The sequence below is a fragment of the Pyxicephalus adspersus genome, chromosome 2 (genome assembly GCF_032062135.1).
Source record: "Pyxicephalus adspersus chromosome 2, UCB_Pads_2.0, whole genome shotgun sequence".
NCBI classification, from domain to species: Eukaryota; Metazoa; Chordata; class Amphibia; order Anura; family Pyxicephalidae; genus Pyxicephalus; species Pyxicephalus adspersus.
Genome location: NC_092859.1, coordinates 84,329,726 through 84,347,427, shown reverse-complemented (window position 1 = coordinate 84,347,427; position 17,702 = coordinate 84,329,726). Strand labels below are relative to the sequence as shown.

The 17,702-nt window shown below is 36.2% G+C and overlaps 2 protein-coding genes across 3 annotated transcripts; one reads left to right on the top strand and one right to left on the bottom strand.

Moving 5' to 3' along the window:
- Positions 1-263: 263 nt before the first annotated feature.
- On the bottom strand, positions 264-6,103 carry LOC140323870 (methionine aminopeptidase 2-like). Its single transcript, XM_072401270.1, has 11 exons — positions 5,884-6,103; positions 4,968-5,078; positions 4,613-4,675; positions 3,867-3,969; positions 3,014-3,175; positions 2,551-2,732; positions 2,357-2,451; positions 2,177-2,273; positions 1,489-1,592; positions 1,294-1,409; positions 264-693 (listed from the first exon to the last, which is right to left on the bottom strand). The coding sequence occupies exons 1-11, from the start codon at positions 6,038-6,040 to the stop codon at positions 441-443; spliced, it is 1,443 nt and encodes a 480-aa protein (XP_072257371.1). The 5' UTR covers positions 6,041-6,103; the 3' UTR covers positions 264-440.
- Positions 6,088-17,311, top strand: LOC140323872 (uncharacterized). Of its 2 annotated transcripts, XM_072401271.1 has the most exons (9): positions 6,119-6,175; positions 7,078-7,189; positions 8,337-8,508; positions 10,016-10,075; positions 11,877-11,980; positions 14,131-14,687; positions 15,172-15,243; positions 15,879-15,978; positions 17,079-17,311. In XM_072401271.1, exons 4-9 carry the CDS (start codon positions 10,031-10,033, stop codon positions 17,302-17,304), a joined length of 1,104 nt encoding a protein of 367 aa, XP_072257372.1. In that variant the 5' UTR covers positions 6,119-6,175; positions 7,078-7,189; positions 8,337-8,508; positions 10,016-10,030; the 3' UTR covers positions 17,305-17,311. The 2 variants fall into 2 exon arrangements, with proteins under 2 accessions (XP_072257373.1, XP_072257372.1); XM_072401272.1 differs by lacking the exon at positions 7,078-7,189 and having other exon boundaries at positions 6,088-6,175.
- The last annotated feature ends 391 nt before the right edge of the window (positions 17,312-17,702 follow it).

The window sequence follows — 17,702 nt, the reverse complement described above, 5'->3', positions numbered from 1 at the left end:
ACACTTGAAAAAATAAGGCACATTTGTATTTAGAGCAAAGAATGTTGTAAATTCACACATAAACTCCATGGATCCTTTTAGGACCTGGTATATATAGCTATTCAAGTATAGAGATTTTAATAAAGTTGAATTTTCAGATCAAAAATACTCAGTATACAAAATAGTTTTTAAATGCAATGCTAATATCTACAGAAACAAGTTTAAGAAGCGTGTGCCAATATATTGGAAATATAAATATTTCAAAAGCATCTTCACATGCAAAATAATTTAAACAATTTTTTATTAGAACTTAAAGTTAACTTTGCCCACCGTAAAGCTATGTATTTATTATTCCAATTTGAGTTGTGGAAATTAAAAAAACCCTTCTTCAATTTATTCTTACAATATGCTTCCATAGAAGCAGTATTTAGAGACAGGCAGCACCAAGTTCAACATCGACTTTAATAGTCATCTCCTCTGCTCACAACTTCTTTGCAGGTTGGGCGCAACAGAATGGTATGTTCAAACTGTGCTGTATAGGAACCTTTGATGTCACAGAGGGGTGGGCAGGGGTCCACTATACCCAAATCACACAGGTTCTTTAGTGCCATCAGGTATTTGCTCTCTCCAAGACGATCCAGCCATCGGCGACAGAAAGCAAGAGTGCCGAAATTCTGATTGATGACATTTAACAAGTGTTTAGCTCTGGGAAGTCTGCAAAACAAATGGAGGAAACACTAAATACTAGCTGGAAATAAGCTCACAGTAAAGAAAAACAGCATACTTCAACCTGTAAATTTAAAGTGACCCAGTTCTTAAGTCTTTAAAAAACTTCCAATATCCTAGTAACAAATGTATTATAGAAAGAAACAGTAAAGTTTATTTTAAAGAAAAAAATAGGTAATTTTTTTAAACATACTCTTATCAGATCACGCCAATATCCAGTGGAGACAAACAAGGATCCCCCCCCAACAAGTGGCATCACTTCTACACAAAAGGTAATGGGACCTTACTGAAGCGTAGAATAAATGACTGTTACCCATAAACCATTACCCATTTGCATGCAGGGTAGATTTCTTGTGTGCTGGTAAATGCAGTATCCTACCATTATCTACCAACATAAAAGAAACCTGCATTTACTGTGTGGGGTTCAACACTCAACAAAGAATGCAGTCTCAGTATTGATAGGTAGTTCTCCAAGCTCCTTATTAGAAATGAAATAAGTCCAAAATAATGTAAACAAGCTACAAATCTATCATTGTTGTACAGCTGTATTTTCATCTAATTAAATTACAAATCAGAATAGACTCCTACCTAATTGGCACATGCCCAACTTCAAAGTTTTTCATGTAGTGAGAACATTCCATGTCATCATGAACAAATCCCTTTCCGGTGCTACCAAAAGTCTCTATTGCATACACTTCACCCTCCTGAAATAAAATTTGTGTTATTTCCATTTCAGAACACTATAATGAAAACAGAAAAATGCTTTTATGCTGCATCACATACCTCCATTCGTGTTGCTTCCCCTCCCTTCACAATGGGCACTGATTTACCAGCATGTATTCTATAAGGTGCAATTGAATGGCCATTCAGATTGCGAATGGGTTTCACTTGAAGACAATTTGCAAAAACAATTTCAAGAGACAAAAACTACAAACAATTTTGCAAGAAACATAGGCACAATATATCAAAATTAGGGACATAAATAAAACTATAAATTCCAATTAAAAGCATATACAAGGCATCCTAATGACGAATAAAAATCATGTTTACAAAGAAGATGCTTTTAAAAGCTAAGCCTTGGTTAATTGGAAAAAATGGGAAGTTAAAAGAAATAATCAAATATAATAACTTGCATAAATGAATGTTTGATATACATCCTAAATACCCATCAGGTGTCAATTGTTGTATTGCTCTGCCAGTCTAAAGGAATAAAAATGCCACAGGTAAAATGAAGGTTAGTAACGTCACATATGGGACTAATACGCCTGTCAAATGATTTTAGAAGCAGCTTAACTGGATGTCATTAAAATGGGACATAACAATTACCACATACATATTAACATGTGAACATTGTTTAAATTAAAATGAAAATTCTATGCTAACAGCCAGGTTTTCTTTTGACAGACGCAAAGCCAGCATTTTAGCCTCACTCCAGCCTGACATTAAAACCTTGCTAAATATACATGCATACCTTGATATGTTTTGCCATCAATTTCAACCTCATAGGATTCCATTACCTCCTGGATTGCTTCTCCAACATCACAAAGACGGACATCGATACCAGAACACTGAAGTAAGCAAATATTTAAAGGTTTTAAGAACTTATAAGGCCTCCTTGAGATGAAATGTAAAATTTCCTCCGGAAACATACCCGAACTCCAGTGTTTGTTGCATCCTTGACAGCTTCCAGCAACTTGTCATACTTTGGATTGAATGTGACAGTAAAAGCAGAGTCAACTATATGTCCTGTATTAAAGAAAAATATAGAAAAAGTAAACTTTTTTTTACAATACGAATTCTAAATTTCTTTGCATTTTCAGATACAAATGACACCATTTTAATTACCATTGATATGTGTTCCAAAATCAATTTTACAAACATCATCATACTGTAACACGGTGGAATCCCCAGCATTAGGAGTGTAGTGGGCTGCACAATTATTCAAAGAACAGCCAGTAGGAAAAGCAAGACCAGCATTCAGTCCATTTTCTTTAATAAGCTTGCGAGAGCAGTCCTCCAGTTTTTCACTGAAAAAACAAGACAAAGTAAATTTTCAACTGTTCATAATGTATTTTAGTTACATCCTAACAATGAGAAAAAGCCTTATTTACAAGGAAATGTTATAGCGTGTGGTATACAATAACTACACAAATAAAAGAAACTAATTAAAAAAAAAAAAAAATCAAGCACTAAAAGGTTAATTTTTCTAGCATTCACATGAAATGTTCAGATAGTTTCCTGATCAAGATTTTAATTCTACTTATTTTATTTTGATCCAGAACGTGATCAAAGCAAACTAAAGGCTTACCAAATTTCAATCATGGTCATTCCTGGCTTTATCCAGCTCATTACATATTTCCTCACTTGTCTATGAGCTTCAGCAGCTTGTCTAAAATCAAGCCATATTTCCTCACTAGCTCGGTCCAGAGCTTTCTTTTCTTCACTGGTTGTCCTCCAAGCAGCAGAACGCCTGCCAGGTACAAAAAAATTATCATGGCATATTTACACCTAAATAAAGAAAATAACAATTAAAGGAATTGTTAGGCAACATACCACAAAGCTTACTATAGTATGGATACAGTTAAAATTTTGGTAAGGTTTGTATACGTCTCATTTACTCTGTTGTGTGTCTTTCTTCACATTTATAAAAATAGTTTTGTCTTCTATTTCCTAATATTACCTGTCCGGGAAATCCACCCAAAAGAGACTCAGACGGCAGTAAAATCCTGAAAAAGCCCCTAGCCATTTCCAGCTTTTCCCAAATTAAATGGCCTGGATGGGATTAAGCTTTAAAGCTTACAACTGGAAAATTGCAAACAAGCAGCTGTTTATCGCAGAACAGCGACAAACTTACCTGCCTGTTCACTATCCTCTACAGAAATTATACCTCAGTGCTGAACTCCAAGGCACTACATCATTCCAAAACCAGACAATTTAATTTGCTGAAAAACCCAAACCCAGACTGTGGGAAAGTGTGGAGGCGAGTTCAACTGGGCTTCAACAATACCAAGTATTCAATAAATTAACTCCAAATGTAATATTGATGCGTTTTGTAGAACCCTTTAGAAAAATTGGCTGAACCATAAAAATATGTTCTATAAAACCCATAAGAATGTGTGTTTTATAGAAAATTAGCATCTTCAATGCTCTCACATACATACCCATCTTGGGCTGCTGGATATTCGCACTCCTGTCCTTTAGGGAAAGCTCCACTTGAAAACAATTCACAAATGGGAATGGAAGGAGGATCTGTTTGAGTCTTGGCTGCAAGAAAAATCACAGATATTGAACAGATTTATAAAACCACCTAATTCAACTTTTCTTTTGTGCCAAAAGCCAGCACAACTACTCTGTATACTTATAAAGCTGCTCAAATTCATTCACTATTTTGCTAAATGGAGATAAAAATATTTAAAGCGGGCTGAGCTGCTTCTTAAACAACTAGCGTTTACACATTATACAGTACTAGTACGCAGCCTTAGAACTCAAAATTGTTACTTTACATAAAAGGGTGTTACACTTAAAAAAAGTAAAGTAAAAATGTTGAGATTAGGTCTGCTTTAAGTAGATCATTTACGTCAAGTTATAGCTATTTTGTTTCTTAAAAAAAAAAAAAAAAATTAAGGGAGCTCCAAGGCTGCGTTTAAACTGGTGGTGAGATTGCAGGGCAGTTACTGCTTCTTCATGCCCTGTAATCACTTCACCTGTGTCAGCCCATACGCAGTTTAGTACTGCCCACTGTATAATATGTAAATGCTAGTTGTTTAGGAACCAGCGCAGCCTTGTGGGTGGCTAAACAACTTCAAGGTGCCAACCGACGGTAGCTGCACAGGTACCAATGCATCAAATTATTGATTACGTGAGGTTTTGGTAATTGAAATAAGATTTACCTTTACAGATTGCTTACCCCCTTTCTTCTTCTTCTTTTTCTTCTTTTTTCCTGCTGATCCATCTCCTTTACCATCACCATCTTATAGAGAAAACACAATAAAAAATAAGATCTGGTATAAATATAAGACAACTCTAAAAAGATATTTACCAGTCTCAATGTAGAGCTCTAAACACACTGGATAGTTGTAGTATGATTATGAGAGGGGAGGGGGCTAAATATCTGCAATATATCTTAATGACAACCAATACTTTTGCTGCTACTGCTGTAAGTGCATGCATTGCTCAGATTAGTGAGGTGCCATTGCAGAAACCACAAGGGTGTCAGTCCTGCACCTTCCCATCTCCATTAAATATTACAATAAAAGACCAACCTTCTTCATCATCATCCTTCTCTTTGTTTTCAAGTTCTTGTTTCTCCAATTGTTTTGTCACATCATCAATAGTCGGGGCTTCTGCTTCTCCTCCTTTCTCAGGTTCTTGTCCTAAAATAAAGCACATTATTTATTCAAGTAAATCATATTCATAAACTACAAGAAACTCTCAGCTTCCTACACTTTCATATTTATATATTACATATCAAACTTGCCTACCCATCTTCTTCTGTCTTTTGAAACTGTCACTACTTCCCACCATTCTATATCCCCCTCCTATTGTGTGTAAATTTCCCCACCTCCTAGATTGTAAGCTCTTCGGGGCAGGGTCCTCTCCTCCTGTGTCACTGTCTGTATTCATCTGTCATTTGTAACCCCTATTTATTGTACAGTGCTGCATAATATGTTGGTGCTATATAAATCCTGTTTATTAATAATAATATTTATGGTAAAACAAGTAGAATTCACTTGGCTCTTCTCTCTTTTTCTGTGGCAGTACACGGATGTGATGAGCGGGGATGCTAGGATAATGTCAGAGCGGACTCATCTACAGCAGAAAATACTCAGTGAGGAGCATTCCTACTCTCAAGTGAATAGAAATACCCCCTGCTATGTACATTAGCAACTATACAGAAGCTTTACTTCTCCCAAATGTCACAATAGACCTATGCACTAATGAATTATATTTATAATAAAACACAGTATATGAAGGGTTGGAAATGACAGATACAGACACAGGAGGAGAGGACCCTGCCCCGAAGAGCTTACATTCTAAGGGGGGGGGGGGGTATGGCTCTCTTCCCTATACAGGTCATAATCCCTAGAAGAGCTTTCATAGTCACAGCCATGCACCCTACAGAGGAGCACCGGGCTCCCAACACCTTTCACTGTGCACATGCTGGGCCTCCCCTCTCACCAGTTTTAGACTTCTTCTTCTTCTTTCTCTTCTTCTTCCCCGCAGCGCTGTCCCCTGCCACCGCCGTCAGCTCGTCCTCCTCCACCTCACCGTTCACATGGCGCTCCCCATCCTCCTCCATCCCGGGACTCTCTCGCTCAACACCGTCCCCCGTCATCCTATCAGAGAAGAAGGCAGCGAGCCGATAGTCCCCAGGACTTGTGTCAGGCTGGGAGGAGCGCACAGATGCATGCTGGGATGGTGGAGGACTCAGCTGACTGAAGTGAGCGGCGTGCTGGGACATGTGTGTGAGGTCTCTCCTACCCATCTATCTTACCTACCTATTACGTTTGTGGGTTTTTTGTTTTTGTTTTGCTGCATTCCTATGAGATTTAGCTTTATTTCCTATTCTATAAACACAACAGGAAGTAAGAAAAATCTCTCCAAAAAGGTTGTCACTGAATCAGGGGCCTTTATTGGAATGCTGGGGTGACAATTCAGAAGTTTGGATTTTATAATAATTCCGGACCCTGTAACAGTGATCAGCAAGATAAATAAAGATGGGTAAAGCTAGGTACACACGTACAATAATTGTTAGAAAACGACAGATCAACGATTATTTTGAACGATCGTATTGTGCACAATTCTGTACATGCTGAAATGATAGGATCGTGCAAATATAATCCACCAATAATGTACACACACTAGATACCATTGAATGATGCAGGAAGTGATGTGTACAGGAGAAAGTGTATCACAGAACCATCCACGATCACTGAACGACCGTACACACAATAGATGACGAACGATCATCACCCAATCAGATCCGCCGGGACGGTCACTGGTTCCAGCCATATTCCTCTTTCATCGTCATTGGCCAGACGTTGTGCACTTTTTTGTTAACGATTATTGGACGATCGGTCGTTAGTCCTTCGTTTCCAATGATAATAATTGCCCGTGTGTACATAGCCTAACTACCCAGAGGAGACACGGAGATCAATAAATGTGTAAATAAATAATGAGGTCCTACAAAAAATTCAAATGCACACAGGCTTTATATCCTATCGTTATTATTCCTTTACATAAGCATTTACAAATAACCAATGCAATGTAAACAGTACACAAATTTACAGTGTGCCAGGAATTAATATTATTACACAGTATTTAGCGCCATCATATTATGCAGTGCTGTACAAAGTCAATTTTTTTCACTAGGAATGAATGAACTCCCATGTGGGAGCTACGTCATCCCAGCCCAGCCATTCAAAATGGCCAAAGTTTGTTTTTAAGAAGGGAAGAAGATGGCAGCACCCTGCATTGGGAACAGGTGAGTATTGTGGGTTTAGTTCTGCTTTAACAATTGAAGTGTAACTAAAGCTAAGACACAAAGCCTAACTGGGAAAAAATAAAACAATTACATTTGTAAAAACCCTTCCCAAGCTGAGGTCTTTTCTCCTTTTATTTTTCCACCCACTAACTCTAATAAGACATGTCCTGTCCTAGAGTGACAGCCCGCATCCATTGTATGCATGGCATTGTCATTCCAGAATTATAGAACTCCTCTCCATTTCCATTTTCCACTCCCACCATTTGGGAGGTGTTCTGTAGCTCGGCTGGCCTCTTTACCCTGCTTGAAATCCTAATTTACCAGGAGCAGATTGAAGGAAATTAGGAGCTCCATGAATTTCTGGTTGGATTAACAGATATTTTTCTGTATGTATAGCATTAAAAAAAAAACATGGGCAATTTCATATTATGTTTTCATATGCATATATGAAAATTACATATATTGAAGAGAGGTAGAGAGGTATAGATCATGCTTTTAATTTTAATACTTACAAACTTTAAAATGTAACTAAATGTAAAAAAAATTAAAAAAATTGTGAGCAGCGCGGTTCTTTATGGCAGAATGGACAAGCGATGTCTGAAAATAAACAGATAAACCTGGCTGTTTGCAATGCTTTAGTGTTCATTGAGCTGCACATGTGCAGCTCAATACGTGATACCAGCATAGCTGGCTGCCAGGAATGAAAGAACTCCGACACACATTCCAGCCTGGTGAAGATAAATGAAAATCCTAGATGAAGATGTTAAAAAAATGTAATCAGGCGGGTGGGTTTATTTTATTGCAGAAGCGACAGACGATATCCCTTTGGCAATAGAATAAACCTACCTACCTACCTGCCTGACCATAATGCTGTAACTCCTGCACATTTCTGTGTGTTTTTTGTATGGCTGGTGCTGCAATCGTTCGTCAAAGCATTGCTGTCATTTGGGAACTTTTTTTATTTGAGGGAAAGATGATTAATTTTCTTTTTTTTATTATATACAATTGAACAATATGTCGTTACTCCACTGTGAACATACTTGTATATATGTACTAAAAAGTAAGTCTTTTAACTTTTCACTGGTGAAATAATTTTTTCCCTTATTGTTTCTAATAATATACCTTTATGTTGTCTCTATACTAATAGCTGTAGAAAACAACCCCCTGCATGTACTGCAGAAACCAAATCCACAGCTACAAGAATGGTAACCAGGCAACCGGCCTTCAAACTCTCCAGTACACAACACTGAAAGCAGGAGCCCTACTTCCTCCACTGACCCACTCACCTCTGCAACTTGTAACCAATTCACCTTCTCAGTGTAAGTGATATATTTATTAGGAACAAGAAAAAAAACATTGTGCTATTAATGATTTATTTTCTTATTTCTCTCCTAATTGTAACTTGATAAAACACACATTATGATAGATATACATTGGATATACAATGGATCCAATGACAACTCGTCTCAGTTAGCTTTGTTACTGTGACACATCAAACAAGCAAGCCAGTCAACTATGTCTAGTATATAGCTTGCTGAAAAAATTAAAATGTCCTAATTATTCATAAGATTAATATCAGATTCCTAAAATTTTACCTTGTATTTGTTATTTTGTACACAATAATTACTTTACTTATAGAAATAATGACAAAAAAAATGCAGTTGTCATTTATTTATTTAAATATACACTTTCTGCGGAAAACTAACTTAATGCACATTTGTCTGCACTTCTCCACATACCCTGTAATGATTGTATATTAGTACAAAGTAACCGCTTGTGATGGTAAATGTACAGTATATCACATGAAGATGTAAATTGATTTAAATGCCAATAAAACAGCAGTGAAGCTTCACTGCTGTTTTTATGGCAAGGAGGGCAGAAATGTCAATACAAAATATCATTCACATTGAAATATTTTGCTTTGTTTACCTGTCATTACCTTTTTTATTTTGATTATCTTTCATTTATTCAGCACAGTACCATAAGTAGGGGTCACAGATGACAATTTTGAATAATTTGCCATTATTTGAATAATTTACCATTTTATATATATATATATATATATATATATATATATATATATTTATATATATATATATATATGAGTTTTTGTACATTAATGTAAGTCATTTTGCCCCAAACAATCTGGCTAATAGCTATTGTCCTCTACTGTTTATTGATGATTAATGGGAATTGTTGCTGGCCAGCACTTCTTGTGCTTTCTAAAACTTTATTGTTGGATTGAAGAAGAAATTAGGATAATTGTCAAGTTTTATTGCCATATATACACTTTGGGTGAGGTATTTGTTTGCTTCCTTTTTATATACAATAAAGAAAAGGAGAGGAAATCTCTGCGTAAGTGACAAGACACTACTGTTGCCTACATATTATGTCTGCTTGATACAAATACATGATAATAATATCGATAATAAAATAACTGTCACCTAATCAGGAAATATTCCCCCAGTTTCTGTTGTGATAAAAACTATCAGCTTGGATTCACCTCATTTTCTGTCCCTGTCTGCAGTAAAAGCACAAAAACATTGAAAATGTACAGTGATTCTAATCCTCACCTTTGCTATCTGAGAAAAAAGTTTTTGTTGCAGGTATTCTTAAAACAAAAATGATCAGTATAGAAATATGGAAACTAGTATTGGTATCTTGTTTTAGAGGTTTAGATACCAAAGCTGTTATCTTTAGATTAGGACCCTAGCTGTAATGTATGATATCAGTAGCATACAGGGGCAGTGTTAGCCAAAGGTGACTTAAATGTCTAAGTAGTGACAAATATAATAATAATTTATGGAATGTTTTCTTATTTACCAGAAAAAAAGAGAAATAATGGCATCAATGCTGCGAACAGGACCGGTATACTTCTATGATCAGGTAAGCTTTTTTTTTGACAATCATATCATCTGATGTATAGAAGACAGTAGTAGAGAAAAGTCATTGTAGAGAATCCAACAGATTCTGGACCAGGGGTGGGAAGGGGGCCCACAAAAACTTTTGGTGGGATTCTTTCAGCACTGAATATTGTTAGTATAGTGATTCAGAGCAAATTTAAAATTAGATATTAGGTTAGTGGTTGGCATATTGTTGAGGATAGGGGGTGTGGCAGGCGCAGCACCATGAGGTGCCTTGTGCGCTGTGGCATTAGAAAAATTATGATTTCTGTTTCTCTTTAGTCCGATCAGACTGTCTTTACTCTATAATTCCTCTAATACCGTTCCATAAAAGTAGTAGGTTTAAAGAGCACACCGAATACTTTAGATAACTTCTTTATTAACTTCAACTTTCTTCATATAACAATGTTGATTCTGCAGCAGTAAGTCTATGTACAAACATGTGTTGAATAAAGTATCACAAAATGATGGTTGAAGTTTTGATGATAATGATAATAATACTGATACTGGTGATGGTAATGATACTGATGCTGAAGATAATAATGCTGTTGTTTATGATGTTTATGATGCTGGTAATAATGCTGCTAATAATGTTGATAATGATGTTGATAATGGTGATAATGGTGGAACTTTTTGGCCTTTTGTCTACTCTTATGGAACTCTCTGGCTGGAACTCTTGCTGTTCTCTCTCTCTCTCTCTCTGTTCTCTCTCTCTCTGTCTCTGTTCTCTCTCTCTCTCTGTTAGCACGCTGAATACAGCATGGTTTGCTAGGAAATTTCCCCATGGAACACAGTGTAAGGCTGGTTGTGATTGGTTGAGGCCTCTGCATAGTGTAAGACTCACTGTGATTGGCTTATCTTCTAGCTAGATAATGCCTCTTAAAGGTATATTTCCCTTTTCTGTCTATATTAACAAAATGCATATATAACTGTTATAAACATTCACAATCATAAAATACAGTGATAACTCTGTGTCTAGCTTAAACATATGAGCATATGAGCTGTATAGTGGGGCTGTTGGCAGGTTTAGGTGTATACAGAATATGCTGCACTAATAACCTAGGACAGGTTTTAGCTGGCCAGCTACAGGGGGTTAGGTGTTAAGTGATTGGGTAAGTGTGAGGGTTTCAACAGCAAATCAGTTGTTAAAAGCAAAACATTATCCAGTGGATCAAGGTGGTTTAGGTTAAAATGACACCTTAGGGAAAAAAAAACAGATTGGAATTTAAGCCCTAAACCTGAGTTAGCATATAGCATTTATGTGTAAAAAACTGTGCTATATAAAACAAAAAACTGAATTGAAAATAGTTACCTGTACCAGAAGAATGGGTATTCATTACTTATAATTGCTAAACGTATATGCTCATATCTAAACCTGATAACTGTTAATAATAAATAAAATAATTCCTAAGGTAATCAGAATGCCTATATGTGTATATGTGTGCATGTCTTCTATAAAAAGTGCAAGTGATTTATGAAGCATAGACCAAAAAACAACTCAATATGTATTAACACTATGGGGTCCATTTATAAAGGAGTAAATCTGACATTCCCTCAAACATTTCTTGGCGTAGAATCTTTCAAGTCCATGTGTTTCAATGGTAGTAATTGATTCTCTACCAGGGAATGTTTCAGTAAATGTCAGATTCACTTCTTTATAAATAAACACCTTATGGGGTCCTCTTATGTTTAACAGTAGGTGAATTGCTGAGGTAAATTGTGGGTACTTGTTTTTTTCTCTGCTTTCCCATAATATGGAAGAAAAATGTTTCTCTTTGTATTAGCTGAAAACCAGAGCAGTTAAGCGAAGTAGGAAGATGCAAGAAGAGTTACCTTCTGATATGAAGTACTTGAACATTAATCCACGACTTGCCAATTTCATTAACAGGTAAAGTATCGCTTTTAGTTATCTCCAAAACTTATACAAATCAAATTGCTTTTCATACTGACATCCACTAGAGGGAAAATCTGCATCTCACAGGCATGAAAATAGAAAACAGGAAATGGGAAAGCCACAACAAATTACCTTAGAGTTTCTGTGGTTTCCCTTTAAAACCGTGGTCCCCAACCTTTTGGAGCTCGTGGACCACTAAATGCACAGACTCCGGACCGCCCATGCGCAGGGAGCCGTGTGTCACTCAAAGGGGAAAAAACTTCCCCCCAGAGTGATGTCATGATGCCAGAAGCCGCCCACTCTCCCATCCCAGGTCTGAGTCAGCGATGGGAGAGTGGGTGGGTTGTTTCCAGAGACACAACCTGCCCACCGCCCTGAGCCTGCGATGCCTCCAGGAGACATGGTCCGTGGCTCTGGCCAGTGCATCCCCCCATGTGGGGTCCTCCTTCTGACCCCTCTGGTGGGTGCACCAGCCAGAGTCGCGCCCCACCCGTCAGACGGACCGGGTGTTGGGGACCCCTGCTTTAAAATAATAGGCATGTTAAAGCAAACCTGTTCTCATAGCAAAGTAGAAAAAGTTCTTAAAGGAAAAAAAAACAACAGATGCCACTACATATCTTTAGTTTCATTCTCTGGTCCTCATTGCTCATGACACCCTGTCTAATTGTATATGCAAACATTGTCATCTTAGAGGGGAAGGCATTCATCAACATATTAATATTGATAGTACATGCTTTTGCGACCTATTTATAGTTGTAGCCATTGTTGAATGAAGGGAATGGGGGACATCCCAATGTCTTGACATTCTAGAAATCTTGGAAGTCATGGAAGAAATTGAGGTCCAGACTGGCATACTAAATGTGTCACCAAACCTCATGGTACCTGCTGTCTTATAACAGTTTTATATATATATATATATATATATATTTATTATATTAATATAATAATTCAGGGCATTTTTAAAGAAAAAAAAAGTGTTCAGGTCTTCAGGTAGATTTGGTTAAATTGCTACCAAATTGTTATATTTTAATGGGGCTAATCACTATCTGCTTTAAAAAAAGCTCTCCAAGGCTGGAAAAGACACTGTTTCATCATTGAACCTGGGTGTGTAAAAAAATCCATTACATCTCACTGAAAGTATGCACACTATGGGCCTGATTTATTAAAGTCTAGAGAGGATACACTTTTCTCAGTGAAGCTGGGTGATCCAGCAAACCTGGGTTGGATCTGGTCCAGGATTGAAAACATTTGTTAACAAATAGCTAGTGAGCTTAAATCAGGAGAGTGAGCACTATAACTGAGGGAGAGTCGATCAAGTACTTTGACAGGTCAAATGCCCACTCTTCAGTTATGCAAGCTTTCTGGATTAATGACTATATGCACATGGAGACTGGCCATACATGGACAGGTTTTTAAATAGGGAACAACTTTTTTAATAGAGAGTTAGTTACCATTTTAAACTATGGATAATAAGCGAGCCTGTAATTAGCATCTGCTCCAAATGGTTGTTTGTACAGATAGGATTTCTAAGATTGTATACAGATCATTGTATTTTTGACCAATATCATTAGTTACTGTAGATCATCAACTACCAGTTTTATACTTAAATATTGTAATTGTCACTAAATTTTTCAACATCTTCACCTGATTTAAATCCTCTTTTGAAAATTAGTCGTTTATGGGCAAGGGTTTGAAACTAAAAGCATCTACTTGTTATTTATTAGACTGTTATCCCACGATTTATTAGACTGTTATCTTTCATGATCCTTTCCAACGACAAACGACAAACGATGCATGACGGATCATTTTACATACATCACCGTTCTGGAGGGGGGAGAACAAATGGAGCAACACTCTGCTGCGCTCTCTCCCCTTTATTTTCATTATGGTCATTCATGGATCCGCCAAGTGCTGAACACATGCCAGATTCTCGTCCGATATCAGCCGCAAGGTGATTATCGGGCGAGAATCATCTGACGTGTGTATGAAGCCTAAGTAAGATGTCGGTGCCGTATTACTTGGTGGTCTAAACATTACCTGCAGTGCACATAGAATTTCTTAATGCTTCAAATGGGTCTGATATTTGGACTATGCACTAACCTGTTTTGTGGTTATACAATATATGTGTTTTGCTTTGTGTTTAGCCTGAACAGGAATAAAAAAGGAGGTCAAGCCGAAAGAAAGCAAACTACACTAGCTAAGGATGAAAAAATGCTCAAAGAAAAATTTACAGTATTACCAGAAATTGGCAGCTCTACTTTACCAAAGAATGGTGTGGAGAACACTAACCAGAAACTCAGTCATGTAATCACCGATGATGAAAACTTAATGAACCCCTTTGATGAATATAAATATGTTGCTCCAACATTATTGTATGAGCTTGGAAAACTATTGAATTTTTTCTCCCAATATGAGATCATTTTCCCTCAGGGTGTGGTGAATGTGCTGAACTACAGCTGGCAGGAGCTTATCGAGGGTACAGTATATACAAAGAAAAATTGCCAATCCTCCAAGAAGATGACTGCAGACACAAGTATTGCCCCTGAGGAGAGTGAATACAAAGCACCAGGAGCAAGCACTGCACTTCCCGAGACTGCAAATATAAAGAATATTAAAAATAAAGCTAATACCACCATTCTAGAGCACAGCAAAGGGAAAACAGGCCAAGAATTTGCGCAGTCCAGGCCTGCAGGAAACAGATGTGAGTTTGTCATCACAAAGCAAACATTTCATTTGGTTCTGTTTGCTTTCTTTTCATGATAAGTGTTTAATTCATTTGGTTTCAGTCACTTTATAAAAAATTTTAACAGTCCATAGAAACTAAATACATAAGAAATTAATTGACAAATTAAGGTAAAAAATTAAAAACTGGATAAAATTAACAATTACTGCTGTTACTGGAAATGAAAGGCTGTTATGCTGTTTTTTTGTTACTGTAAAGTTGATTTGAGAAATAAAAAAGACACAAATGAATGCAGGGTTGTATTGGTTTTTAAACAAGTACAGTACATTCATTTTTATTATGGTTATTAGCTAGGTTTAGCATCACAGCCAGACAATAAACATTTTCAGCATGAGAAGTAAACAAGTATAATATCCACATTTATCCCAGGAAAGAAACAATTTCTGAGAGGTACATTTTTTGTGTTGCTTGTCTTAAACATGTATATTTTTTCTCTTTGTAGCTCCTCAGAATCTTGCAGCACATGTGCCAGTCACTATCAGTTTCTCTATGTCAAAAGTATCTGAAGATAAAGGTAAAAATGAAAAACTCAGGTTTCAATTAGAGGGGAATAATATAAATATAACAACTTAATACTTGATTTTGTATTTATTTAAAATATTATTAAAAAAAAATATATATATAATTTAAAAATATATGCAATTTACATATAACTATCTTCTTTAATTTCTGCACTGTGGAGTTTAGACTGCAAAAGCATTTTGAAACAGCGCTGTCACTCTACCACAAAACATCCTTACAGTTTGAGAAAACAGTGAAGTAAAACTGATCTAATAATTTTATTTCTGCATTATCCATTTTAAAGGTTGGGTGGATCTTGGACCTGGCTACATTGCTTAGATGCAGTGTAGTTTGGGGGGTGGTCCAGAACAAAGTTGTTGCATCTGACAGGGTTTACCTAATCACAAGAGCATATTGTTTCAGGTAAACAAGTTCACGTTTTATAACATCAACTGATGTATTAAACTGTTTTCACTAAGTTCCAATAAACATATGTACACAACTATCATTAAGGCTGACCCACGGAACATTCAGAAGTAGACAAGCATTGAAATGTAAGTCTTTTATGAGGTCCTTAGTTTTTAAATTTCTTTTTGTAGATGTGCATGATGTGTAACCAATAAACTGACATACATCTGTTTTGTTAAGGATGGATTTTTGAAACAAAGGATTCTAAATCTGAAGAAATGGAGTGGAGAGGTTTATTTACCTGGGCAGTGGAGAGACTGCAGCTTGCACAAATTCAAATGTATGGACGTGACAATGAATTATTCTGTTTATGTGTTGCACTAGGGTATATATACTGTAGAAAAAATACCTACTTTACTTACCTCATTAGGAGCTGCTAAATGTATACTATGCTGTTCTCATGCAGGTTTATGCAAATACATTTTACGGATGTACCTGAAAATATGTATGTTACCACTAACAAAAATTATTATCAAGGTGACTTGGTTTTAACATGTATATTTTACTCTGAAATAGCAGAAAACTACCATCGGTTTGGTCTTTACCTTTATAAGATTTTATGTTTTGCCCTTATTGCTACAAAATAATAAGATATATGATTATTACTATGGCTCAGTGAATTGAGCTAATAAATTGTTTGCCTCAAATGATTCAGATTCAGTAAGCATTTACAAAGCATGCAAAGCACCTTTCAGCTTCTTTCTAGGGGTTCTGAATACAAATCTAAATGGCAGTGCTAGCTGTTAGCAAGCATTTGACTTCAGTATAAGAAGATTAGTGATTTCTTTACTATAGTATTGTGAGAAAAATATGGAGGCAGCCATTGCTTTCTAAAAATGTATTTTGCTCATCTTTCATACTAATGCTTTAGCATAATACTTCCTGAGACTTTAATCCTATTTTAAAGATTTCTTATTTCTTAATGCTTTCCATTTACCATGTGTTGTACTGGGTTAGTGACTCCGAACTGAACCAAACCAATTTCTAGCAACTAGCCTTTTTATAGTAATGACTGCCTCTATATTTTTGTAATGATAGGTGTACTTTTCAGTAAAACAGATGTTTTAAATAATACCAGTAATGCAGGTTAAGTATTACAATCTATGCACACTGTGACGTTTTTAATGTTTTGCAATGCAGAGATAGTATAGACCTACTGTTATATGTATTGCTGATTTATGAATTGTATTTTGGCCATAGCCATGATTTTATCAACTGTGTTTTGTTATATGACATATATGAACAATAGAATATGACTGGGGACTGTGAAAAAAAAGTTATTTGTTGCTTTACAAGGGGAGCAATCTGACACCAAGTATAACAATGTCTTGCATTTTCTGCTGTTCAAAGATAATCTTTCTTTAATTTTTATGTTTACAGAAATAAACAATTATCAAATTTAAATGAGAAAGGCCTTAATAAGCCACTTATTCTCAGACATTATGATGGTACCAAAAGGGATCCTGTATTGAAGCAAAAGAAAAGCAATAAACCTCCTGCATTTGTGCTGATTAATGGGAAACCACATATACCAGAGATCAAGCAGGAAAATCCATCTCTGAAAAAGCTTTATTATGCTCTGACAGATGGCTCCTCAATGGTTTAGTATCCTCTAAGAAAAACATTGAAACTTTAACCTATTATCTACATGATCATAACACATAATTCCTGGCAGTATTTAAGTTCAAAAGATTTTTGACTTGCTGGGATGAGTAACACAGGTCTGCCACAAGGCATTTTTTATATCACCCCTGTTTGTATTTCTTCATTCTGAAACAGGTGCAATTCTACATAAACCTCCTGGATTTGTAGACCATTTATGTTAGAGGGGTTAATAGTAAATAGATTGGATTCCCATTATTGTTTCTAAAAGTGCTGGAAATGTATTTCCAAATATTTAGGTTATTTCCAAATATTTAGGTTATTTAGGTAAAAATATTTAGGTTAAGTTTTGGACATAGTTTTGGAAACAGAGAAAATTAGTATGGACATTCCCCTACTACT